The 27,988-nt window shown below is 36.8% G+C and overlaps 1 protein-coding gene and 1 long non-coding RNA gene across 2 annotated transcripts in view; both read left to right on the top strand.

The window, feature by feature from the left end:
* The window catches only part of LOC149803185 (uncharacterized), a 495,629-nt gene extending 467,662 nt beyond the window's left edge, over positions 1–27,967 (top strand). Inside the window, exon 2 of the long non-coding RNA XR_016420152.1 lies at positions 26,819–27,967. This is a non-coding gene — a long non-coding RNA (uncharacterized LOC149803185). The remainder of the gene's footprint in view (positions 1–26,818) is intronic.
* On the top strand, positions 15,881–26,349 carry LOC149803194 (uncharacterized). The gene is made up of 3 exons (XM_089952814.1): positions 15,881–16,078; positions 23,936–24,106; positions 24,487–26,349. The coding sequence occupies exons 2-3, from the start codon at positions 23,936–23,938 to the stop codon at positions 25,393–25,395; spliced, it is 1,080 nt and encodes a 359-aa protein (XP_089808940.1). The 5' UTR covers positions 15,881–16,078; the 3' UTR covers positions 25,396–26,349.
* Positions 27,968–27,988: the final 21 nt, after the last annotated feature.

Below are 27,988 nucleotides of genomic sequence, written 5' to 3' on the forward strand. Positions count from 1 at the left end.
TTATCGTGGACTATTTACTGTTTTTCGTTGTCAATGTCATCCTCCACGCGAGACCATGCGTCTATCAACCTACGGATGTCATCCAAAAATGAGCAAACATCTGTGGATTTCACAGTACTCTCATCGAAATGAGCCTGTGAAAGACGAATATATTCGTTCCCTGTGCGGTTGCCGGAATACTGCAACTTTGAAAGTCGGTTTCAAACGTTCCAAGGAAAAAGGACTAAACATATGGGAGGATCTACCCCCCGAAGAATTAGCCAGAGTCTGATTTTTCTACTTAAGCTAAGGGGAAAAGGTCAAGTGCTTCAGTTGCGGTGTGTCACTTCACGAGTGGGAGCAGAACGATTCGGCTTACCTGGAATATGCTCAGTGGTCTCCGCAAAGTCACTACCTACCTTTAGTGGGACCCTAGTCAGTGACGTGGCATACCATTTCGTTTAAGAAACCAGCTTGGCTAGGAGTCAAACCTAGACAAGTATTTAAACTCCATTAAAAATAATATTCAACGATTACCAAACGAATTGCAAGAGAAGATCTACAAGGAAGTTTGGCACGGACTAGCCAGAGCAAAATCTCAATTGGTGACTGAGGAACTTTTTTGTCGAGAAATTCACAAATATTAAATTGACAAAAGTCAACAAACTCGTCAGATTTTTCTGGATCAAGTCTGCGTTCGTCCGATTATATAGCTTTATACCGTTTACATCAGAAGATTTTATTAGCATTCTTGACAGTTACCCTGAATGACAGTGGTCAGAAATTACTCACTATGTCCTCTACTTTCGCTCTAGGAGAACATATTAATTAAAATCAGGACAATTAGTAGCGACCCCAACATGGATATAAATACTGACTGACATGATCATGGATACTTTACAAGACAACATTCATGGTTTTCCTGTGGAGCTGAGAGAACGCATTTACCGAGAGCTGGTCAAGATACAAGTTCAACGAAAAGAACAATTGCTTCCGTTACGTCATTAATGTTGAAACCACTGGTGCCTGAATGCTATAAGATGGCTGATTCAGATGAACGTGTTCCAGTGGTCAGACATTGTTAAACTGGACGTGGGTGAGAAGGATTGGTTTGTTGTGACTCATTCTTTTTGCTACAATGTAGAATTACTGCAACGAATTCCAGAGGAAGAGTTAGAGGCTTACCAAAATCTTTTACATAACGAAAACGTAGTTCAAGTGGAAACTTTTGAACGGAGTGTGATGTGCAAGTTAGTGACTAAACCATTTACATTCCCCACTGGAGTACGCTCATCTCTGTGCAGAAAGTACACTTATTGCCTCCGACAAAAAAGAGGTATGAAAACAGACAACCATGCCACGGCCGATATCAGTGGTGTTACAACAGATTCCATGGAAGGAAATCAATGAGAGTATTCAAACGGTGAAGGATTACCAACACTTATTACGAGAACCGTGTCCCATGAATTGGGGTTGACGTGTGGTGTGCGTCTTAGTGACTTCCTTTCTGGGATTTCGTTTATGAGCCGATTCATTGTGGACTCATTACGAACAGTACCTACAAAGACATTATGGTGGCTCCTTTAAATGTGCACGAGACACTCATTCTGAGCTTTATGGTTTCATCTCGATACATCTCACTCGCTACTACATGAAGAAAAGATTCGTAAAAACTTTAGTGACTTTGGATGCTTAAGACGATTTGTGTAGCTTGTTGGTTAAACGAACACTAAAACATGATAGAAACATTTACGTTGGAACCCAAGTGGTAGCTGACCAGATTTTAAACAACATGTGTGACGGACAAAGAGAGAAACATGAACTTTGTCCTATTTGTTTGTTTGTTTCTTGTTTGTTTTAGCTTTTTCTTATAAACGAATATTTAATGTAGCGTGCAAGAAAATGGCATTCTTTTATTAAATGTAAATGTAAGCGTTGTATATGAAGTGATTTTTTCTCCTAAGATATGAATTGTAATTTTTAAAAATCCTTTTCTAGGACCAAGAACTGGGTTTTTAAAACAAATATGGGATATATCTGAGTGAGAGTTTTTAGGCATTTTGGTCACTGCCCGGTTAGCTTCCTTGGAATTGACGTGAACTGGATTGGAGAGAAAGTTGCATTACGTGATAGGAATGTAACTGGTGATATCAAAAGCTTACCAATGGAAATACAAGATTTTATCTACAAGTTTGATTACATGTCAAGGGGAGAGGAGAAGTCCAAGCTAGTGAATAAAGATGATCTTAGCCAAGATTTGCATAGGAGAAAGGCAGATCCAGTGAACAAATATAATCGATTCATATTTGTTAGAACTTTCTTTTGAAGCCTGTACTTGTCAAGAACAGATTTGACAGCTCAAATACAGCGTGATATTCTCTCCAGGTATCCTATTGAATTTACTGGAGAAGTTTGTATATATATTATGTTCTGTGAAGATTTACTTCAACGTGCGCGCAATGGAGCAGAAGCAGAATGAGGCTGAGTATTTGTTTTGTGAAGAAGATGAGGAAGTAGATGTTAGAATTTGAGGTTAATTCAATAATTGTATCAGAGTTTAACAGTACCTTTTTTGATGTGAAGCTGAGTGAATCTAAAGTGTTTTCAACTGAAAGGTGGAAGAGAAAAGACAGCGAAAGTTTATGGCTTTACATGTGGATAAAGCAGCACACGGAAAGGAAATATGTAGAGACTTTACACGGATAAACGTGAGGAATATAAGAATGATACATTGATTTGTAAAAGGACTCTGAAGTATGGAGAGATCATAGTGTAAATGGGATTTGGGAGTTTAAAAATTAAACGTGTTGAGTAATGAGAAATGTGTAAAGTACTTTGCAATGCTATATACAGATGAACATGTACGTAACTTGTAAATATGTTTGTTACATTTCCAATTGGCATGTGTTAAATGGATACTGCTTGGATCAAAGCACAAGTCGTAGAGTTCGTGTATGTAAGTGAATAAATGTTCTGTACCCATACAAAATAATTTTCTTTTTGGAGTCACCACTCTTTCTGTGACCTTTTCTTTGAAATATCTGTTTTTTTCTGTGTCTTTCTATCTTCTGTGACATGGAAGCTGACATCCCTTCGATTCAAAACCTACCACGAAAAAGAAACATTGCAAGACGAAATAAAAAATTTACAGTTGGTGTCATCAAGAGTGCTAGAGACGGTACTGTGCCGTTAGGACACGTATGTACTCCAGAAAACCACGCTAATCGACTACGATGTCTCATTCTCTCTGTCACTTTTACTTTGTCGTTGACCACAATGTCTACCAACCCTGATTTCTATCACGTCCGCGCTTGAACCATATAAAGCAAGGCAGTCTCCAGCCACCAGCAATACAAGGACTAAGTTGTTTGCCCGTGACGGAAATGAGTATTGCTAAACCACTTCACCGGAAAACTATATCTTGGGGATGGATGGAATCAGGTTTCTACGGCGCCATTTAGGGGTCCTTTTCTTCAGAGCCTCAGACTGGTACTTTGTCAAGTTGCATTAGGTCCATAAAATTCATGCGGCATGAGCGAGCACGGGGACCTGTAGAATTACGGAAGAACAAAGAAAGCTGGCCGATAATACCTATTTTGTCAAAGGTCTCTACTATTGAATAATAGTGGAGTACTGCTGATGTAAAAGGGTGACCTTACACTCCAAGTATACTAGCCATTACCTACCAGGCTGGGAAGGAGCAGTCCGGTCGCGGTTTGGATCCCTCAGGAGAGGCCCTTTCAAGAGTGGGATCACTGATGTATTGGGACTGAGTGATAGCAGCACTGTAAATCATGTGCTGATTACATATGAGAACCCCGGGATCACTCAAATTAAAAAGATCGAGTGCCTAACAAATTGCCGTAGGGCGTCATGCAGTTCCCATTTGGCTGGACACTGCTTTTGATAATATCTCTATTTTTAGTAACCTAATTTAATTAGTATATCGAATGTACACTTTGTACACTAAATTCCAACTTTGAATGAATTATTTTTTCAAAATGTAAAGACTTATTTGATTTAAACAGTTGCACATGTGGCTTGCACACTATTGTCATTTTTATTGTCCATTAGCAAACTGGACTAGATTTGAAATAAGTATGGGCTGGCGTTTTTTGGGAGTACACAACATCCATGGCTGGCTTTCCGATGCCCATCTTCTTGACCTCACTCGGATATCGTACCATTGACGGAATGTGGGACCATCAAAAAACAGGTGTCCTAATGTGACGTCATCGCTGCCGACCAATCGTAGTGGACGTTACATACTGCTTGGGTTGACACCTGCTGCGTTCAATCGCAACTGAATTCCAACATTTCAGTCATGAGCGCGCTTTGGGTTCATTCTCACTCATGGCGACCCTACATTCAGGTCGTTAGGGTCTAATTAGTCCCACAGTCTGATGGCCAAATTAATAAGTGTTCCTTGAACACATAAATGCCTGGGGGATGAGGCACTAATTCCTTCCCCCAGGAGCAATTAAAAATCCAGCTGTGCTGGAGTAAATGTCGAGCATGCCCTAACGGGCAAAATCGATATTACTTCAATTCAACAAAAACAGTCTGATCATCCATCGTTGACTCATCCTTCCATGAAGATGTGTTCAAGACTAGCCAAGTTGAACGAAGCTTCATTGCATTTGCATCGTGTCAGACAAAGACTGATACCCAGACATGAAGAGATAGATAATGTCAGAATGTTGAAAAGGAGAAAGAAGAATGGACGTAGAAGTACAGACTTCAGAAGCAAAGAGAGCATAGAGAACAGCAGCAACATCACCAGCCAGGAACCAGAAGGAGTATTGTCGACTGCCGTGTAGACACGAAAGAGTTCTCCTTCTCTTTCCGAAGAAGCAGACCTTATCCTGTGGGAAAGCCTGCCGCCAGACTGGGACGCAATCTTAGACGATGAAAGATTGTCATAATCTTTGTCCACAAAATATACCCTTTTTAGGGCTAACTCAATAATCTAGAAACAAGATCCTATTTCATATTAATTTGTGCGTCTATAAGCAATTCGTTTCTTTGTTTTATGTCCAAAAAATAATAGAAGTGTGCCAATCAACATTTCGTTTTTCTTTCTTGTCAGATAGTGTGTATGTGTTTGTAAGTAATAAATGTCGACGTGAGTGTTTTTATTTTAGGTCCTTGCTTTCCTGATTTGTTTTGGCAATGATATGGGTCTTGCAAGTTTTGGTATCATGGGTATGTTTTCCTTCATGTCCATGCTTGACAAAAATAAAGGGAAACGCTTGTTAGTCTGGCTTCCCAGCGTTCACTCGTTAGCATTCAAGATGAGTAGAGTCAGCAAATTATTGGAGCTTCAGATGCAACTGGAGTATGCCAGGCGCCACCTGGATACGCTGGCCAAGGAGGCAATCCAGGAAAGTGCAAGGCTTGAAGAAGAGGAGGAGTAGAAGAAGAAAGAAGAGGAAAAGGAAAAGAAAGAAATTATCCTGCCTCACTTGATGCTAAGGCAGAGCTGTGGAGTCAATCTGATGGTGAGGACATCTCCACAGAGACAAGCACCACAGCCACTACCAGCACAGAGACCTGTGGTCCCACAAATAGAGAAATGTGACCAAGAATTGGAGAGGCAGACTCAAGAGCGGGAGCCTCAGTGTCTGCAGGAGTTAAGGAGGCAGCATCCACAAGTGTGGAATAGGAGGAGAGAAGCCTTCACTGTCCCTCAAAGTGAAAAATGAGATGATGAGGCCATTCAAGCTGGCTCCACTCTCTGTATATGTGGTGCCCGGCCTGGGAGATGTCACCATTAACCGGGTACATCTGAAGTTTTAAAAAAATTCAACCGTTCTCAGAGCTAACCAGAACGCTAGTAAAGAGATTCATCATGTTGCCAATTTGTGTGAGTGTGGAGTAGTGTGATTAAGCACTAGCCCTTTTAATGGTGTGTGTGTGTGTGTGTGTGTGTGTGTGTGTGTGTGTGTGTTCGCGTACGTTTGTGGGAATAGTAGATCTTGGGGTTTTTGGATAGTAAATATTGGGGTATTTTTATAGTAGATATTTTTTACGCTTCTCTTCTGTTTGGATAGGAGAGTGTGCGTTTGAATTTTTTCCCCTTCCCTCTGTGCGGATTGTACATTTCGGGTTTGTGTTTTCCTCTTCCCGTGTGTGGATAATATATTTGGGGTTTGTTTTCCTCCCTTCTGTGTGGATAGTATATTTTAGGTTTGTTTTCCCTCCCTTCTGTGTGGATAGCATGTTTTGGGTTTGTTTTTCTTCTTCCCTCTGTGGTGTGTGTGTGTGTGTTAGTGTGTGTGTGTGTGTGTGTTAGCGTACGTTTGTGTGGATAGTATATTTGTTTTTTTTCTTCTTACCATGTGTTATGGTAGATATTGTGGGTTTTTTCTCCTTCCCGTGTGTGAATAATATATTTTGTGTTTGTAGTAGAGTGTGTGTTTGTATGCGTTCGCGTAACCTTTGTGCGGACAGTATATTTTTTTATTCTTCTTCCTGTGTGTGGATAGTATATTTTGGGTTTGTTTTTTATCCTCTTCCCGTGTGTTGATAGTATATTTGGGGTTTCCATGCGTTCGCGTACGTTTGTATGGATAGTATATTCGTGTTTTTTCCCCACACACACACACACACACTCTTCTTCCTCTTCCCTCTATGTAGATAACATATTTTAGGTTTGGGGGGGTTGTCCTCTTCCGTGTGTAGATAGTATATTTGGAGTTTGAATGCGTTCGGGTACGTTTGTGTGGATAGTATATTCTTTTTTTTCTCCATATTCCCTCTGTGTGGATAGTATATTTATGGTTTGGTTTGGGTTTTTTTTGTCCTCTTCCGTGTGTGGATAGTACATTTGGGGTTTGTATGCGTTCGCGTAAGTTTGTGTGGATAGCATATTTGGGCTTTTTTCCCCTCTTCCCTCTGTGTGGAAAGTATATTTTGTCTTTTATTTTCATCTTCCCGTGTGTGGATAGTATATTTGGGGCTTGTATGCTTTAGCCTACATTTGTGTGGATAGTAGAGTGTGTGTTGGTATGCGTGCGAGTACATTTGTGAAAATAGTAGATGTTGCGGTTTTTGATAGTAAATATTTGAGTATCTTTATAGTAGATATTTGATTTTTTTACCCTTCCCTTCTGTGTGGATAGTAGAGTGTTGTTTTTCCCCTCTTCCCTCTGGGTGGATAGTATATTATTAGTGTTATTTATGTCTATGTCTCTACTGTATTTGTCTCAACCTAGGGTAGTGCGTATTCAGATCAGCCACTTGCAGCATTTTGTTGCCAGTGTTCCGCCCAATTGAGGTCAGCCCCTTGCTACATTGTTACCAATCTCCAGTACCGTGACGTCCCCTCACCTGTTCCTTTCCTATTGTCCATATACCACAACCACACTTTCCCATGTCGCTATACAGGCCCAATATTTTCCCATCTTCAATTCATCTTAACGCTAATCGTGCCCAGGGTGATCTGAAAAGTCTTGACGCTATACGGCCCAAGGGGGTCCGTAATGTATTTTCCCAATGACGTTATATCGCCCCCATTAACTACTGACTACCTAACTAATTTTAAAATTACAAGTGTTCCTGGGATGTTCCCAAATGCAGTTTCCGCGAGTATGGCGAAGCAATAACGTCGTACACGAGAAGATAATTAAAAATTGGGTTGCTGTCTCACTCTAGTCTCGTAACCCTAGATCAAATGGTAACTGTTAAATTTTTTGTGCGTATCCTCGCACTCTCAGTTGTATAGCAAGAACGGCAAGTATATATATATATATACATATATATATATATATATATATATATATATATATATATATATATATATATATATATATATATGATCGAACTATTGAGTTTAAATTAAGTGAACGCGCAGAAAAATGGGAAATGTTGTTAGCTTTAGCATGCCAGCGAAATGGGATTTACGCGTATCTTAGTAGCCGACCCGGGCTGTTATGAATGGATATCTAACCCACGATAATTGTATTATGATGCTAATGCTCTACCAGCTGAACTACTGTGGCTCCCAACCATCACATGAACAAACATTTAGTTAAAGATTATAATCTCATATCATTGGTGTCCGATACCTGCGTGTGGCATCAAGGGTTTTATTCTCAACTGCCGAGGCGACAATTAACCAGTCGCATGTTATAAAATAAACAATTTTAATATCTACATATTTGCTGTAGTCCTGCAATCAATTCTTAATATGAAGTTTGTATGATGTTCACTTCAGTGAACGTTACAAATCCTACCAAATGACTCGTATAACGTTTCGTATACATCACATTACCTTATTTATGCGACAATGATCTCTTGCTCGATCATATCCCATCTATTATTTTGCTAATAATATGTTGGCATATATTTACTAACTAATTAGTAATGTCGCGCCTAAACAGCTTCGAGGCGGACGTACCGACGTATAGACGTTCGGCTGTACTGAATTAAATGCGGATGGATGGGCAGCAACAAAGCAATATTCCCTATTTTGCCATCGCAGCGGTGTGTATAAAACAGCAAATGAATGAACGTTAAAATGGTTGTGACACTAATGTAAAGACATTGTCGACCAAAATCGCTCGAGGATATTGTGTCATTATGAAAAATTAACAAAGTTCAGCACGCGGCGTGACCTCTTATTGCTCCAAATATCACGTGTCGAGACAGTGACAAGTGTCATCTGCTACAGTACCTGCGGGTACAGAATTGGCCAAGTGACACAGAAAATACGGAACACTGTATCGTTGCTTTCGAATTTCGGGTAAACTCAGGAAGATAGACAATAATAACTATGTAGTTGTTATCTACTAAGATTGTTATCGTCATTATCCTCATCATCTGGAAAGGACCAACTTCTCAGAAATTGCTTCACGTTTCCGCGACAACGCAAAAGAAGTGTTAACTTTGGAAATTTTTTCATATAGAATACAGGCTTGACATGAATTACGTTTCGTAAACGTTCTGAAATGGGTTCCGCCTAGATATGTGTACCAAATTCTCTTAATGAAAATGTAAACGGGTTTTGAGTTACGCTCTACAGACATGAATGTGTAATATATTTGTCAATGAGAAGTCATGCGGTTTTAGCTAACCTGGCCTTGAAGCTAAATGAGCTTTTAATATTAGCTTGTGTACGTCGTGTGTCATCCATTGCCCATTTTGTACTGTTTGTTCACAATTGTTATTCACAATTTTGCAAAAACAGCTTGACCAGTTTGACTAAACGCTAAAGAATCATCATTGCAGCGGGGCTTTTCAAATGTGTTTCATTGACGCTGACCAAAATCCAAAATTTGAACCACGTTTTAAATAGAAGACTTACATTTTTCTTTTCTAAATGATGCCAATTTCCCATCAAATATGGTCAACAGCACAACTCTTTCAAAGACTATTTGAAGAAAAAACGCATTTCACTTTTACCAAATTACTATGCCAATCTGCCATCTAATGTGACCGTTAAAAATAATACGAAAATCTTGAAACGACTTCTTTACATACAAACGCTTAAAATAATTTTACCAAATTTGACGACACGCACCATGGCATGACGGCAGTTCCAAGTTTGTTCAAATGATGCTAATCCACCATCAATATGGCCGCTGTTACTAAAATAAACAACAAATATCTATGTTATTCTAAAAAGGCGCTCAACAGTCTTTGACCAAATTTGATGTGAAACATCAAGACATGAATGACTTTCTGATTTGTATAAATAATGCCGATACAAATGTATACAAATGGCGCCTGTTTGGCAAACATGGGCGCTGTTACTAACAACCCCTTTCAGTGACTTTTCATAAACCGTTTTACAGAATATGATAAAAACTCTAAGAAAGAATCATGGCATGAAAAGTGTCTAAGTCTGTATCAAACTAGGTAATCTGCCATTAAATATTGCTTCTCTTACTAAAGATGTAAACTTATTTAGTAATTTCTTCTAAAATAAGAACAACGCCTCCAGGAATTTGACCAACTTTTACAGAAAGCATTTCATCCTGAAAACCTTTACAATTTATACAACCGATGCCATCGAAAACGACATTCGTTACCAAAGTTTAAAAAAGACGTAAACACACAAAAAACATTCAAACAACTTTGTACATAAATCAACTAACCAACCAAGGCAGACACCTCACCCCACACAGCATTTTACCAATTTTAAGGAAACCTGCAATAGTATATTGGACAAAATGAGTTTTATGTACCAGCAAATATGGTTGAAAATACAACAACTTGAGAAAATTTAAATATTTGCTTTCCTAACCGATGAAATTAACAACACTCATCAACTTAACAGTACTTTGAAGAAATTTCTACATAAAGCATCAAATTAACAGTAGCTTGATGAAATTTCTACATAAAGCATCAAATTAACAGTACTATGATGAAATTTCTACATAAAGCATCAAATTAACAGTAGCTTCATGAAATTTCTACATAAAGCATCAAATTAACAGTACTGTGATGAAATTTCTAAATCACACATCAAATTAACAGTGTCGTGATGAAATTTCTACATAAAGCATCAAATTAACAGTACTTTGATGAAATTTCTAAATCACACATCAAATTAACAGTAGCTTGATGAAATTTCTACATAAAGCATCAAATTAACAGTACTGTGATGAAATTTCTACATAAAGCATCAAATTGACAATAGCTAGATGAAATTTCTACATAAAGCATCAAATAAACAGTACTTTAATGAAATTTCTAAATCATACCTCAAATTAACAGTACCGTGATGAAATTTCTACATAAAGCATCAAATTAACAGTACTTTGATGAAATTTCTAAATCATACCTCAAATTAACAGTACCGTGATGAAATTACTACATAAAGCATCAAATTAACAGTACTTTAATGAAATTTCTAAATCATACCTCAAATTAACAGTACCGTGATGAAATTTCTACATAAAGCATCAAATTAACAGTACTTCGATGAAATTTCTACATAAAGCATCCAATAAACAGTAGCTTCGTGAAATTTCTACAGAAAGCATCAAAATTAACAGTACTTGAATGAAATTTCTAAATCATACCTCAAATTAACAGTGCCGTGATGAAATTTCTACATAAAGCATCAAATTAAGAGTACTTTGATGACATATCTAAATCACACATCAAATTAGCAGTGCCGTCATGAAATGTCTACATAAAGCATCAAATTAAAAGTATCGTGATGAAATTTCTACATAAAGCATCATACTACACTGATTTTCTATTTTGCCAATATTCATGTCAACCTCTTTTAAATTGTTTCCATGGCAACATTTATAGCAATATTAAACTCGAGGAAAGCAGTTTGCTATGTATATACAGTTTAAATATATAAACGGCGTTTGAGTTACTTATGCCAGTAGTAGTAGTAGTTTGTCGTAGTAGCAGCAGCGGTGATAGTAATAGAATTCGTAATAATTTTATTAGTTGTTTATGTTAAAAACTATGTAGCTGAGATCGTTAAAAATAGAATTTTGTGAATTTACTCTGTGCTGTCCTTATCAAGGATTATCATAGTCCGAAAAATACCACCTGCCTACTCAAAGTGGCTTTCTTTATGTTATAAGGTAAATACTAAGATATCAGGTTTGACAGTATAGTTTATTTCATGCGTATACCCAAACAATGAAGAGTGATTCTATGCTAACCGCACCAGCTGTACGGATCTTTCAGCAAAATGTGCGCGTATAGTTGCTGTTTAGGAGGTGATGCTTACACGGTGTATTTAAAGTATAGTATTCTTAACTGTGGGCAACCACTCCGGTGGCCTAGTGGTTAGAGCGTCCGCCTCGGATGAGGGAGGTCGTGGGTTCCATCACCGGCCGAGTCATACCAAAGACTTACAAAAATGGTACTAATAGCTGCCTCGTTTGTTGCTCAGCATTTACCTCGCCTGTCGCTCAGCATTAAAAGGTTAGTGTTAGGACTGGTCGGCCTGGTGTCAGGATAATGTGACTGGGTGGGACATCATGTTACATGTCTGCGTCATTATGCCCCAGTGCTAGACTATAAACTGCCACACTGCAGACATCGTAACGATATGACTGAAAATTTTTTAAAGTTACGTTAAAATCCAAATCACATCACATCACATCTTAACTGTGGGCGCATCTGATATCAATTATATGTTGAAAGTCTTACACCTGTATTATTGTACATGCAAAACCAATCCGTCGCCACAGGTAAAACTAGATCAAGGGTCTCAAACTCAGAGCACCTTGAAGGCTGCATGAGGGCATTTTCGATGGCCCAAGGACCGCACCACCTTTGTCATCTCTCCTGATACCTTGTGACGCCAATCATTTTGCGGGCCACAGGATACAGCTTGGCGGGCCGCGTGCTTGAGACCCCTGATTAAGAGCATATTTATAACATTGGTCAATATGCACTAACATATTTATCGGTATTTAAATCAAATCTAAGTAGACATGCCTCAAAAATTTACATATACCGCTTTCATTAATTAATAAAATATTTCTTTTTTTCTTACTCCAAAGATTTAGCCTTGTCGGATCACTTCGGTGTTTACCGATACAACTTTTCGCCTTGACGGATTAATTTAGTATTTACCGATATCAGTATATCCAGCAGCACCTGATGCTGTTTTTTTTTTGCGTAGAAGATAATTCTGGGATTACATGTTGAACTCAAACATAACTTTGGATGTTGTTTACTTTCATCTTCTTCTTGTTGTTGTTCTTGTTGTAGGTTTAACGCCTTTTTTCAGCATATGGCGGCCAGTATAACAGGTCGAGGAAGAACTCTTGGAAAACCCCGCGAAGAACCATCGACCCACGAGAAGCTACTGTCAAGCTTTCTCACATACCCATATTAGCCGAGCCTTAGACTCGAACCCACGCAGACAGAGGTGAGACAGCAGTGATCCGGAAGGGTGAGCGCTTTAGAACACTAGCCACTCGGGACCGCCTTTCATCTTCTAGTGAAGCTAAATATTTTATTTTAAGCACTTAAAATTTTTCTAATCAATTAGTTTTAACTCACACTTATGGTTAATCTGAATTAACCATAGTATGTTAGTGCCGCAACAACAACAACAACAACAACAACAACAACAATAATAACAATAATAATAATAATAATAATAATAATAAGAAGAAGAAGAAGAAGAAGAAGAAGAAGATCAACAATAACAACAATAGGAGTCGCATCAAATATCAACCAAAAGTTATGATTTGTCGATAAAAACGTCATTTCCGCCTGCCGTGCAAGCTCTGTGCGATCCAGGATTCTGAGGAAAGGACTGACTTCGGGAAAAGAATAAACAAGAAAAGCCATACTAGAAATAAAGTCAACTGAAGTTCAGCTCAAGATATAGTTAACTAAGTATTTATATGCTTTACTGCCCATTTTGAATATACTACGTATTCGGTTGTACTTGGCTCTTTATTCTAAATAATTAACTGTTAGCACACTTAGATATGTAGCTAATAATCACTTTTCTACTTTAATTTTGTATTAGTCTTGCTTGCTTTTTCATAGTTTTGCCTCTCTATCGCATCATGTAATTGTTGGATTGTTCAGTGTGTGTGTGTGGGGGGGGTTTATTGTTTGTGTTTTCTATTGTCTTCTGCATAATACAGCGGTTAGGAAAGGCATATTGAAATAGTTTGGTTTTCAAATACATTCAGCGCATTTTCATACTTGTATGGCACACGGACACTCCGAATCACCGTTGACCTATTGTAAATGAATGTAACTTTATATCCTAAGATAATATGTAGATGGGTCACTTGTGGGTCACCGTGCATCCTCAGTTAAACAATGTATTACTCGACCCAAGCAGGCATTTGGTCTTTTATTAAGAAACGTTGCAAGCCATTTTAGATTTTATTACTACCCTACGGGATATTTGTGCAGGAGTACATGATTTACGTGGTAGAAGTGACATTCACTTTGTTACTTAGATGTTGCCACCTTGCCTACTAGGCAAATATACTTTATTAACAAAGCAATACACTTTATGTAATTGTCCACCTTTAGTGTGAATTATATAACCCCATAAAACCGTAGAACGATTTGCGAGATTATCGCTTTAACAGGCTGAAACGCAACAGGAGGAATTTCCCACAAATTCTTGACTTTGCGTTGATTTTGCTGACGACAGTCATTTTCTCGTGGATTAAAATTACGATCTCACAAAAATATATTTCACCTGCTCTCTCTCTCTCTCTCGGCGGCCACAAAACTGAAAACATTTTACCAGATAATATCACTAAAAAGTTTCAGATATAACTATATTATTGAATAGCACAATGTCATTGGTCTTTTCTTTTTCCATTCCAGCAGCGACCACGGGTGTCCGAATGGTCTAAGACGCTAGCTCGCCTTTTCCCATCGCATATATCTCACCTCTGTCCGCGTATGTTCATGTCTCGGCTTTGTGTTCCTTGAGACGTTTCCCGTTTGTCGAGCATTTCCAGTCACACTGGAACTTCGTACTGATATACTTTTTCATGTTTTCAAACGTCCTCATCTCTATTCATCGATTGGTGTTTTTGTTTTACAAAAATTTCTTGCATGTTTAATCTTACCTGAATGCAATTTATGTAAACCACACACCTATTATGACGGTTTTGAGTTCTAAAAATGTGACTGCACAAAATTTACTACGACAGCGACCCTCCCGCTATCACGAATGAAATTTTAAAAAAATTGAAGATCTGAAACACTTTTGCATTTTACATTCTTGAGTTCCGATTAAAGTTTAGAACAAGAAAATAAAAAGTAAACAATGGCCAAAAGAAAATACTGCTTAGAAAATTCATCGTTTGGAATATTTCGTCAAATGTTACAAATATTTATCATATTACACTTTGTAACTGGTTAATGGTGCATCTCAAATACGAAAGTGGTAAATATGAAGACAGATATTAAGCTGGGAAAACGAAAAACTTTTGGTAATTTTTATTGATAACAATGTACATGATCTAAGTTAGAAGTGAACACTTTAATAATATGACGGTAGAATGCAAACATCACCCAGGATATGAATCTGCAATAACGGTATTAGCTGTTTGTTGCATTTTTTTTTTTTTTTTGGTGTCTCAATTCATCGTTTGGAATATTTCATCTTTCAAATATCTTCTTCAAACACGATCTCTTGCACTGTATGCAAGAGATCGTGTTTGAAGAAGATATTTGAAAGCTGGTTTCGTTGTACAGTTTAGAACAGGTTTCCGAAATTGAATCGTTAACTAAAATAAATAGTGTTATAAACTAAAACAGGAAGTTATATCCCGAAATTAATAACAATAATAATAATAATAAGAAGAAGAAGAAGAAGGAGGAGAAAGAGAAGAAGAAGAAGAAGAAAAAGCAGAAGACGGATAGCAACAATAATAACAACACAATGAAATTCTGCGTTGAGAGACAACGACTGGTGCCACTAAAAAGCGATGTCTCAAACAGGCGGTCACTTGTTAGAGGTCGTCACATCACGTAAAACGGCCAGTCTGTGCAAGCAAGGCCTGATCTTTCATGACAGGTGGTCTTCCAAAACAGTGGTCTTTCAAGACAACTTTGACTGCAATAACTTAATGGCAGATTCCGGTCTATATGCATAAGCAGTTCTTTGCAAAGCATGTTAACAAGTAGACATACAACAATTCAATCCTTCGGCTAATGAGGGTTTTCTAGTCTTAAATGTTTGTTCTGAAATTATTGTATCTTATTTATGCATATATTACACTTTTAAAAAAACAACAAAAAAACTGATTTAAAGTCTTGAACCAGAAAATTATCGAAGACATGCAAGCTTACACTTCACTTAATTTTAACGGCATCCTTTTTATTACTTCATTGTTCAGACCCTCACGTAGAAATTCAACAGTGTGAAGCTCATTGCATAGTGACGTATGTCAAACCACGCTTATCCTCGCGGCGATGTGGCTATCCCGAGAATTCATGACTGGCAATGACATGACATTATAACGGATGATCCCTAACTTGACTCATAGTTCAAAAACATAGTGATGACAAAATTAAACAGACTATACTTGTGATGAAGGATACCCTGTATTTCACTGACGTCTTAATTCGGTTGAGAGAGGGTTAAAGTGAAAGACAGACGAGCAACTTTCCCTAGCATAAGGTAAGGCTAGCTGCCCGTGTAATAAGCTATACAGTTATGTTATGTCTTACTCACACCTGCGACACTATTATTAAAGAGCCGAGGGAAAGCATTTTAGAAACGATATACGTATATTTATAAATATATTGGATTTGTTTTTATTTGCTCTGTTCCAACGTTAAACTATGTAGTTTATTATTAAATGTCGTGAAATGCTGAATAGATTTGCTGTACTTGTATAAACATCTTGGATATTCTTATCTTAAAGTGTTTTTAAATCATAGATTGACCTACGCTGAAATTTCATAAACATTGCATTTGATCAAGTTAGCTATAATTTCGTGTAATAATATCTCTGATATATTTAGTCTTGAAACTTCAAGTAAATTCAAAATTGTACGCAGTTTCAAAACTTCTACATTTATGACTTGGGCTCAAAGTAAACTTGTTATTCAGTCTGTCGAAATGAAATTTATTTACTAATTGCTAATTTTATATACTGTATTCTGTCATTCTGCAACAAGGAATGTGTCAGGGTAAAATATACACAGTGGGTTAGTATGTAGGTAGGTAGATATTTGACAAAACTGTATCGACAATTTCAGGGAAATGTATGGAATTTATATGCAATATGTCATAACGGAAATGACTGTATACAGTGGGTTTTTAACGCTTTTAATTGGCATGGTGACATAACGAAAGTTAAAATTAAAAATCTCTCGTGTGTATGAATAAGATGAACATGTACGAAATATTTTCTTACGTCATCTTGAGAATGTTCATTGTGTGATTTTTCATTGATCTCGTACTGTGTGAGTTTGCTAAATAGTTGTGTTCGAATATACTTGTACTGACATATATTGTAGATTTTGAATATTGTAATACACCGACATGCATTTATTAGTCACCATCATCTGATGTTTATTCAAGTTCAAACGCCTATATACATGTTTCTCAAGGAATTAGTGCGTGTGCTATACACATATGAAATGCAAATGTACATAAAACTTGTCATTTATGAATGATCACCAGATAACACTAATTTATTATTTGACATATTCTTCTACCTACAGTGTAAGTGATTCATAGAGAAAAGTGTTAAAACATGACAAATACATTGCTGATATTTAGAAATAACGTAAAAATGGCAGCTGTACACAGTACACGATAGGATCCGAAAAAATGCACAGCACCTCTTCGTAACTGATAATTATAAACAAGCCAACTGCAGTGCTAGATTATTTAGTACATGATCGTACCATGTCAAGATTTATGGAGAATGATATGAAATTATACCATATAAATCATTAGTTAACTATAGATGTTATTTATATTCATTGGTTTGTTCGAATATTCGATTAACTGGTTTAAAAGTTGCTTTTAGATGTTACACTAATTAATCTTTGTTTGGCTATTCTATTTACAGGAATTTGAATTTTATCGTTACCTTTAGATCTATGATGTGAACGCATTAATCTCTTTTCATTTGCTCGATCGACAGTTTCTTAACTGTATATGTTATTGGTACTGGACTCGCTTTACTCTTGAACAACGCATGGTTAACATAAGTTGTAATGTCTGCCTGTGAAGGAACAAAAACCTTATGAAAATGTAAGTTTTTGGTGTTAGCAGTCGGTGTTAAGATTGTTAGTGGACAATAAGATGCAATGCAAACAACAGTCTGGTCGACATCAACAGGGATTTACAGAGCTTCATGAAGCAGGTTTGGTCTAATTTTAAAAAAAAAAAAGACACACAGAACATAGAAACTAGTACAAAAACTAATATATTTTTTCTTCTTCTAGCTTAATGACAGAATGAGAAGGTAAAATTGGAAGAAGTTTGTTTATGAGAAGATAATAGTATGAGAAATAATCTGAGGGGTTTTTTTGAGGGGTGGGGGGCATACATGAAAGGAAAGGTGAAAACACCGATACATTAGTAGATTAATAAAAACTAAAGTTAGGATCCAGTATCAAATCCAGTTCAATCGTGTACATCGGATGGGTGCCCCTGCTAATTAGACCAGGTCATTGCCTAGGGTTACTGTACAGTTTACACTCCACAAACAAGAGCGGCGTGAGGCCTTTACATTGATTGCATTAATTAGCAGCATGCACCTGAGACGGTAACATGAGGCAAAAAAGCTCGTATCAATATACACAGATGCACGTAAATGGGGTTTTGGGGTCAGTTAGTAGTCGATAATCTCTTTTTTCCAGGGTTAACAAGTTCACCCAGGTGATTCCCTTGACTGTCACCAAGAAAACAAACAAAACCTTGTAGTCCCCAGTCTGACTTTCTTACATGCGGACAGCTGGATCAGCACATAGATGTCATAAAGAGAATATTGCAAATGACTACCTCTTTCAAATGACTACCTCATTTAAATGACTATCTCTTTCAAATGACTACCTCTTTCAAATGACTACCTCTTTCAAATGACTACCTCTTTCAAATGACTACCTCATTTAAATGACTACCTCTTTCAAATGACTACCTCTTTCAAATGACTTCCTCTTTCAATGCGTCCTTGAAATAGAACAATGCAACAAATGAAGTCGATCTTAATAAAGTAAGCAATGAAATAAGTTTTTTATTTGTGAATGCTTGGGCTTACAAAACAGACTGGTGTGCCCATACTTTGTTAGTTTCATTCATTTCGATTTTTGTGGTTTTCTGTAGACCAAAAAAGATGAGCTCGATTTATTAGCAATTAAGGAACTTATAGAAGCATAAGAAACAAAATGCTATTAAAATCTAGCTAAATAGCATAAAACGTTAAGGTACTTTTGACTTTATGATTTTTTTTTACAATTCATATTCAAATTAGTATGTTCCCATATTAATTCAAAATAGTTATTTCTATTAGAATTATTTTCTTTCCATTTTGTGATATAATTTTTTAAAATATCGTTCAGAATATATCTCTTTCTACCCTGTTCTATAGTGTACGGTATCCTCTACTGTACAGGCGTTAATAATTTCTGTACATTCTAAAGCATATATTGTTGGACCTGATCTTAGAAATAAAGTTCTGTTTAGTTCTGTTCTGCACAAATATGGTACAACAAGCAGTCTTTTTTAAAATAATTTCCAGTTCAGATAAACAGATGACATACTTACAAAAATTAAGGTTCTGAATCTAATTATACAAGACTGATTACACTTGGAAACATATTTTTTACATGTATTTAGTCACTTTTATAGTACGAAGAATTAGTAAATAGTTTATGTTACAATGCAACGACTAGGGAACTGTCTCTGCTGAGTAAATACGTCAAGACCTTCAACGATTCGAACAGAAAAGTAATTGCTTGCGTTGTTCGAATTTTGTGTTAAATAATTTACACGTTTTCAATAACTTTGGTGTTTGATTTTTTAAAATCCCCAAAATAAACACACAGTGATGTCCTAAATGCTCGAACTATGAGCATAAAAAGGTAGGTAAATGTTTTCATCTGCAAGGCAGTTTCTATGAAAACAAATAGCTTTTATGCAGCGTACGGAGCACACGAGATTTTGTTTACAAATCCATTTGTTTCTTTTCATTTTCTAAAGCATACTTATTACAATAACAGAGGTATGACCATGCACATTGTGTTTTCCATTTCTTTTAAACTTTTTGTCCATTTCTTTTAAACTTTAGAATGGAATCTTCGGTTGTTTGGATATTATAGCGATTATTATAGTCAACTCCGCTTATATGCCTAGCCTCGGGACCGGACCCAAGCTGTGCATATAAACGGAGTATGCATGTAAGCGGAATTCATGTATATTTACAATATAAAATGGGACCATACTTTCGCTATGCACTTAAGCGATATATGCAATTAAGCGATATGCATTTAAGTGCAGTCATCAGAACGGTCTTATATTGTTGATTCAACCCCCCTAAATGTGGGTCCAGGCCCTGAAACAAGGAGCGCATACTCGCGTATGTGAATGGGAATGAAAAAGAACCACGGGGCAATACTGATCTGGCTTCAGTCTGGAGCTGGACTTGTTGGGGGGGTGGTGGTGCTTTTTTTTAGACATTACATTTCGATTTAGAGTTGGAATTGGGGTTTTAACACAATGAATTTCGCAAGTGCCCATCCAATCATGTTGAGATGATATTAAAGAGCGGAAATATGTTGTGAGTAGATACTGAGATTATATTAAAGAAGAGAAAATGTTGTGAGTAGATGTTGCGATGATATTAAAGAGGGGAAAAGGTGAGTAGATGTTGAGATTATATCAAAGAGGAGAAAATGTTGTGAGTAGATGTTGAGATGAAATTAAAAATGTTGTGAGTAAACATGATATTAAAGAGGAAAAAATGTTGTGAGTAGATGTTGAGATGATATTTAGGAGGGGAAAATGTTCTGGGTAGATATTGAGATTATATTAAAAAATATTGTGAGTAGATGGTGAGATGATATTTAGGAGGGGGAAATGTTGTGAGTAGACGTTGAGATAATATTAAAGAGGGGAAATGTTGTGAGTAGATGTTGAGATGATATTTAGGAGGGGAAAATGTTGTGAGTAGACGTTGAGATAATATTAAAAAGGGGAAAATGTTGTGAGTAGACATTGAGATAATGTTAAAGAGGAGAAAATGTGAGTACATGTTGAGATTATATTAAAGAGGGGAAATGTTGTGAGTACATGTTGAAATAATACTAAGGATGGGGTGATGGGAATATATGAGTACATACTGAGATAATGCTAAGGATGGGGTGATGGGAAAATATGAGTAGATGTTGAGATGATATTAAAGAGGGAAAACATGTTGTGAATAGATGTTGAGATGATATCAAGGAGGGGGGAAATGTTGTGAGAAGACGTTGAGATGATATTAAGGAGGCGGAGACACTTATCAGATATGAAATCGTGCTTAACTGAGATACAGTTGAAGATGCTGCTAACTTTAATATTTTACGTCAAAATTCATAATATTACTATTGCACCATCTCTTTCATCCAACCAGTCAGAAACAATACTACCTGCACATTGCTAGAAGTTATTTACTTGGTATCAAGGTCTATGTTATAGATTCATTTCGTGTACTGTATTTCTTCATATCAGAAATAAAATCTACCACCACATATGAACTAGAGAGTATTAACTGTTTATATTTATCCGTAACACTCTGTTTAAAGTAGTTGTATTGTTCCGTGCGACGTTTTGCAGAGAATGAGGAGTTCTATATAGAAGCAGTGTCCGGTCCAAACTGACCATACTGACCACAGCATAGATATATATAGGTGTTCTATATGCCACTGCAGCTGTAAAATAAATTGTACATGTATATACCGTTTAGAAAAAGCTGGAATCTTTGCGAGTTGTCAATTACGAACTCTCGAAACCGTATGTAACTGTCCGTGAAACGAACAAATCGTCTGAAAGACAGAAACTCTAAGGTTTTTTGGTTAAAAGCCATTGTCATTTGTTACTGGTCAATACCTTGCGCTGCATAAAAGTATGACCGACATAAGCAAAGGATTACAGGAAACAGGTTGTGTAGAAACAAATACAAAAACTAGTGTAAGTTACCTGGATGATCTACAAAAGAATGGACGAACTGAGAGGAAGAAGTTGCTGATATGAGAAATCGTAATGTGAGAAACTATCTTTTGAAGGTATATATGAAACAGGAGGCGAAAACACAGAGTATGTGTTATATGGCTTAATTCAAACTGAATGTAGTATCAAATATCAGATCCGATTCAATCGTATGAGGCGCCGTAGCGGACAAAGGCTGGTCCAATCAGAACGTTGCCGTTGAAATTTTAGTGTCGTATGTCCAGAATTCGAAGTTCACGTGTTGTATCAAAACTGTTTGTCGTTAAAGTTCCATTTTCTAGGTCGAGATTTTAGGTTGTATTTGTTGAATTAAACAGTAGTGCTTAAAAGTTATATTTTCTATGTCGATGTTTTAGATTGTGTCGCTTGAAGTGCACGGCGGTGGTTGAAATTTCAATGGCATATGTTGAAAATTCCCAATTCATGTATTGGTTCAAAGAGTTTATGTTGAAAGTTCCATTTCATATGTTTCATCGCTGGTTGAAAATTCGATGTCCAGTGTCGAGTTTTTAGATTGTATCTTCTGAATTACACGGCGGTTGTTGGAATTTTAATGTCATATGTCGAGAGTTTTAACTTATCATGTTGAATCACAGTGATTATGTTGAAAGTTCATTTCATATGTTGAGTTTTTAGATTGCATCTGTTAAATTACAGAGCGGTGATTGGACATTTTGCTGTGCTTGTCAGAATTGTGTTTTTTCTGTTTTGAAATGATGTGTTGGTATTACACAATGTTCACTTTAACAATTAAAAATAATATCGAATATTTCGATACATCATTCGGGTATTTAAGTATGAGGCGTCATTACATTTCATTCATTGACAGTTTGAAAGTTGCCATTCATAGGTCGAGAATTACTATGAATTTCTTTGCTAGAGGTCGCTCTCGTGAACGGACCGCGTTATTTTCAAACAAGGAGGTTGCTTCTCGTTGCTGTGAAATTCAACAGATGAAATCTAAATATTCGCCATATGAAATGTAACTTTCATCTCAAACAGTTACATACAACTTATGAATTAGGGATTCTCGACATAAAATACTGAAATTTCAACCACGGCTGTGTAATTCAAACTATACACTGCAAAACTTCGACATAGGAAATAGAACTTTAAACTACTACTGTATAATTCAACATATAAAATCTAAAATCTCGATCTAGAAAACGGAAATTTAAGGACATGCAACTTGGTCCAACACGTGATATTGGATTTCTCGACATACGACATCAAGATTTCAAATGCCACTTTCTCATAGGAGTCCTTTTAGACTGAGAAATAAATTTCTCAACTGAGACTGTCATCCATCGAAAGAAGTTTGAATGACTGTACAAAGTGGCAGGGATTTTGTGTGTGTTGGGGGGGGTATATTAATGGTCAATACACATTTTGTTAAGGACAAACACGTTCGGTCAGATGATTTGCTGGACTCGGTCACTGCGAAAATAAATAAACCTCGTAATTTGACATAGGGATCATCCCATGCGCAGTCAGGTCAATATTGGGCTGTAATGCGGAGAATTTGTAGTTGTTCTGGGCATTGCATGTTTACTAACACAATTTCTTGAGGGCAGTGGCGGCACGAGGGTTCGATACTCCCGGGGGCAATGTTCTTTAGTGGCGCCCCTACTTTGCCACATAGAACAGTTTTTTTTTTATCAGTTAGCAACCTCCATCCTTCCCTAACCCGCTCTTAAATATACGTGTTGTCAATAATTGCCCCCGTTTTACTAAGGTGAAGTGAAATATTATGAAAATTTCATCTTATAAAAGCTCTCAGAGGCAGTCCCTATGCCTGGCGCTAAGGAACAATGGCCCCGACTCCCCTCAAGCCGTCACTATTTGAGGGCCACCAAGTTTTAAAAAAAAGAAAAAGACGCGCTTTCTTGTTTCGATGACAGTAAACCTCATATTATTTTATCTTAGAACAGATGATCTGATGGGACAGTTGCAGTTTTGGAAATAATTTAACGTTGGTGTTTTGCATGTCTTTTAATGATTTAGAGATGCTCCAAGCACGATTTCTTCACTGGATATTTACGCTTGTTCTTGTCAACAGACGTTAGCAGCCTCCCTGATCCCACCATTGCTAGGACTATACAAGTTTATCTTAAGTCAGATAATGATATGTAAGACAAACAAAAAAAAAATGTCTACATCTAAGAATGAACGTTTAAAGTACGTGTTCCAGTTATGTGAGGCTGTGATGTAAAATCAGTAGTCACTCATACGAGTTTTAATTATCAACAAAATTTACAGCCAAGTTTGAGTTTTCAACATTTCACTGTTACTGTGCTTTTCATTTTGCAGATGTTCTGGAAAATAGCGGAAATTCTCGGATTTATAGTAATCACCTACCTCGATTTGAGCTCGGGTCATGGTCGTCTGCTGGATCCACCATCTAGATCCAGCATGTGGCGTTATGGCTTTCCCAACCCGCCAAACTATGATGACAACCAAGTCTACTGTGGAGGAGTGCAAGTAAATAATAATAATAATAATAATAATAATAATAATAACAACAACAATAATAAATGTGTGTATATGTGTGTGATTATTCTTACAAATGTTATGATGACGACATATTTATGTAATGTTGCTAATTATATTATAGCTATTATATGAAAGATGTAGTTACCCGAATCACAATAATGGTCGCCAGAATGTGGTTGCTTCAAGAATTCAGACTAGAAAGGGAAGAAATACTGTGTCAAGCGCAAAACAGTTTTGCATTTTCATTTGCATCTATAAAATAACAGCTACTTACAAAATACTGCGTAATGGCATAAATAATAAGTCGAGTAACTGAGTAACTGGTAAAAGTAGCAGATTCAATTTTGCTATTATGAAATTCTTTGCAGGTTCAGTGGGAACAGAATGGTGGAAAATGTGGTGTATGTGGCGATCCGTGGCAAGGCCCACGTGATAATGAGCCGGGTGGAAAATTTGCCAATGGAATAATAGTCCGAAAGTACACACCTGGAGAGGTCATCACAGTTGTTGTAGAGCTGACAGCAAATCATAAGGGATACATGGAATTTCGTCTGTGTCCAAATGATGACCCACGCAAAGTAATCCAACAAAATTGTTTGGATAAATATCCTTTACGACTCGCAGAAAACGGCGAAACACGTTTTATCGTTCCTCCGGATGTTGGATATCAAAAGTTTAATATTAATTTAGTATTACCATTAAATGTTGTTTGCAGAGCTTGCGTGTTTCAGTGGAAGTACAACGCGGGAAATAGCTGGGGTACGGATAAAAAAACTGGTCAAAGTTGTGTCGGCTGCGGACCCCAAGAACAATTTTACGGTTGTGCTGACGTTGCAATCGGATATGATGACATCGAGATAGGAAAACACAAAACACTTCCGGGGGATGTTAAGGATGTTAAAAACGATATAAAGAAGATTCAGAAACCTGACATGGACCCAGATGTAGACGATCATCAGCATCTGTATCCCAGTCCAGTGGTTCCCGGTTTTTCAGATTCACAGACAACGAATAACAACGATAATTTCAGATTCATGTCAGTTCAAAATGGAGGAACGATGAGTTCGTGTTTATGTGTCTGTAAGAAATCTCTTATACACTTATATGGCGGTGCAAGCAGTGATTTGAAATTAAAAATGTTTGAAGGAGATGATGACAGCCAAATGTGCATGTGTATGTGTCAGAACAATTCTTCCAGTAGAAGAAATCCTGGTCTCCTGACTTTTTTTACTCCTGTGATTGTTTTTTTATTCAGTTACATTTTATGGAGGAGATAGATAACGTATGAGGTACTAACATTTCTGTTTTTAAACACTATGTCCATTGGAGATAGTTGTGGTTGTTTACGGTATTTAGTCGCTTTTTATTCTTTCGAAGAGACTCTAAAATAATGATTTTTTTTTGTTCCTGAAGAAGTTAAAGAAATGTCTCGTCGACTGAACTTCCCAAGAAACTTTCAGCAGTCAAAACTACTGCGTTTTAATTCGAAGCAATGCTTCTCTCTTCCAATCACATAATGATACAACAGTTTTATAAAAACGTCCACGTGTGCGGCTAAATTTACCTGAATATATCAATGTAAAGAAAACTCTAGTTGGACCATGCACTGTATTATTGTTAATTATACCCGTCGACGCCATCGCTGGTAGGGATCTACATTTGCATGGAGCTACATAGTAAATAAAGAGAGCATACACTAAACCAACGTACTAAGCATGTGTTAAATCGAAATCCGAAAGGAATCACCTGAACTTGAAGATAGTTGGGTTTCAGCTCCTCATACACTTTTCCGATGAAGGAAAATTGATCGATTTAAATTCACATCACCTTTTAACACATATATTCCAGGATTATTTATCAATTTTAGAAGTGTTTTAGATTTATGAGTCAATCAATACACGATGTGCCAAAAGGAAAACCGACATCTCATCGAAGTGCTGCATTCTGTTATCTCGCAGATTTCTGTAGGTGCATTTTCTCCAAGACGAAATGTGCTTCTCCCGGGCTTTTGAGAACTGTTTCTATAGGGCCTTTTGGATTTCATAAACTAAGAAGGGAGTGTGTTATCTTCGCAAATGTTTTAAGGTATAAAGACAGAGCACTCTTTAAAAATAAATATAAAAAAAACAAAAAGACACCTTTTGAACTGAGTTATATATGGCGTTATGAACATTTACTATTTTTGTATCTGTTTCTGGAAATAAAAGTGCATTATCTCAAGAGAAACCTTTCATAGCAGCATTATACTGTATAATTATAGTACATGATTCTTTACGCTTAATCAAAGCACACATGTGTGAAGATGTTATGCCTTGTCGCTAAACTCATGATTAGTTGTCAACAGTTTTCAAGAAATGTTTTAAAATCCAGGCAGATTTATTTGATCTAGACACAATAAGTATACCATCCCAGGATTGAGGTTTATGTGTACATCTTTGTCATTACAATTCGTATTTGTCCATATGATTTCAAATGATCACAACGGAAACTTTTTTTTACAATGTAATTAATTTTACTGATAGGAGCATATATAATACATTATTTTAATTACAAATAGGTTTAAATAGTTAATCAACGTCCACAAGAATAAAAGGACTTAAATTTTGTTAGTTTTCAAAACTTCACCGCACCAAACGTACTGAGTCCAAAAGATTCATATTTAGCGTTGAATTAACCGTCAAAAGATGTCGTAAAGTTCAGATTACTAATCTATAACATCAGTGACCACCATGGATTGAATGGACGAACACTGGTTATATGCGAGAGGTCTCAGGTTCGAACCGCGGCCAAGTAATACCAAAGAATAATAAGAATGGTACTAGCAGCTGCATCGTTCAGCATTAAGAGGTTAGTACTGGGACTGGTCGGCCTCGTGTCAGGATAATGTGATTGGGTGGGACATGATGCCATATGTCTGCAGCATGATGCCCTAGTGTTACACAATTACTACAAACATCGTAGCGATATGACTAAATTTATTAAAGCTATGTTAAAATTCTAAAATACACACACATACCCAAGCACGCATGCATGCACACACACACACACACACACACACACACACATTGATGAGCACTCGTTGTTACAAGCCACGGAAGATAATTCGCTACGCAGCTTCATCAACCATGGCTGCCTGTGCAGAGATTGCGTTGTTTTTCACGAATATGAATGAACTTGAGAGCGCAAGTAAATTTTTTTCGCCCTTGTGACCCAACGTGTTCTTTCAAGCTTTTTAGAATGATTTGATCAAAGTATACTTTCCAAGCACAAAAGTTTATCAGTCATTAAACTGGTGCGTAGGAAACGTGTTGCCGAAGACAATGTTTTTTTAATGCAGACTCGTGAGGAAAGAGGAAATCTCAGCACAGAAACGACGGGTGATTAAAGGAGCGTAGCGGATTATTGCCCGTGGCATGAGACGATCATGAACACTATGGTGTGAAGATACCTGTTTGTGTAGCAAGGAGTATCCTAAAAGTTTAAAATGAGCATGACTAGCTGAGCCACTTTACACTTTTGCATGGTTTTTGTCTACACATTTTTAGTTTTAGTACTCGTATTTTTTCTTTTTCTCTTTGCATGATTCTGTAAATCTGAACCCATTTCAAACTTGTATTTCATATGTAATGATGGCTGCTAGGATGACAAAGACAGACTTTCATATTTAATTGAGAATAATCTATTTTTAGATCATTATAATAAGTTTAATAAACAACGACAACAAATCAGTAAATACATTACAGTATGCGTGCCTTGTCATCAAGAAATGTACCGTATTGTTCGACAGGATGTTGCAATTTTGTATCATTGATTATATAAATATTGTAAATAAATCCCAAGGAAAGTGCACGCATACCGTTAGGACGAATC

Source organism: Sinohyriopsis cumingii, chromosome 3 (assembly GCF_028554795.1).
Source record: "Sinohyriopsis cumingii isolate HCF-2022 chromosome 3, ASM2855479v2, whole genome shotgun sequence".
Taxonomy (NCBI): domain Eukaryota; kingdom Metazoa; phylum Mollusca; class Bivalvia; order Unionida; family Unionidae; genus Sinohyriopsis; species Sinohyriopsis cumingii.

Bases quoted from the DNA above. Each gene is read 5' to 3' on its own strand.
- LOC149803194 (XM_089952814.1), top strand. From the start codon at position 23,936: ATGTTCTGGAAAATAGCGGAAATTCTCGGATTTATAGTAATCACCTAC. The intron at 24,107-24,486 runs GTAAATAATAAT...AATTCTTTGCAG, and splicing joins TCTACTGTGGAGGAGTGCAA to GTTCAGTGGGAACAGAATGG.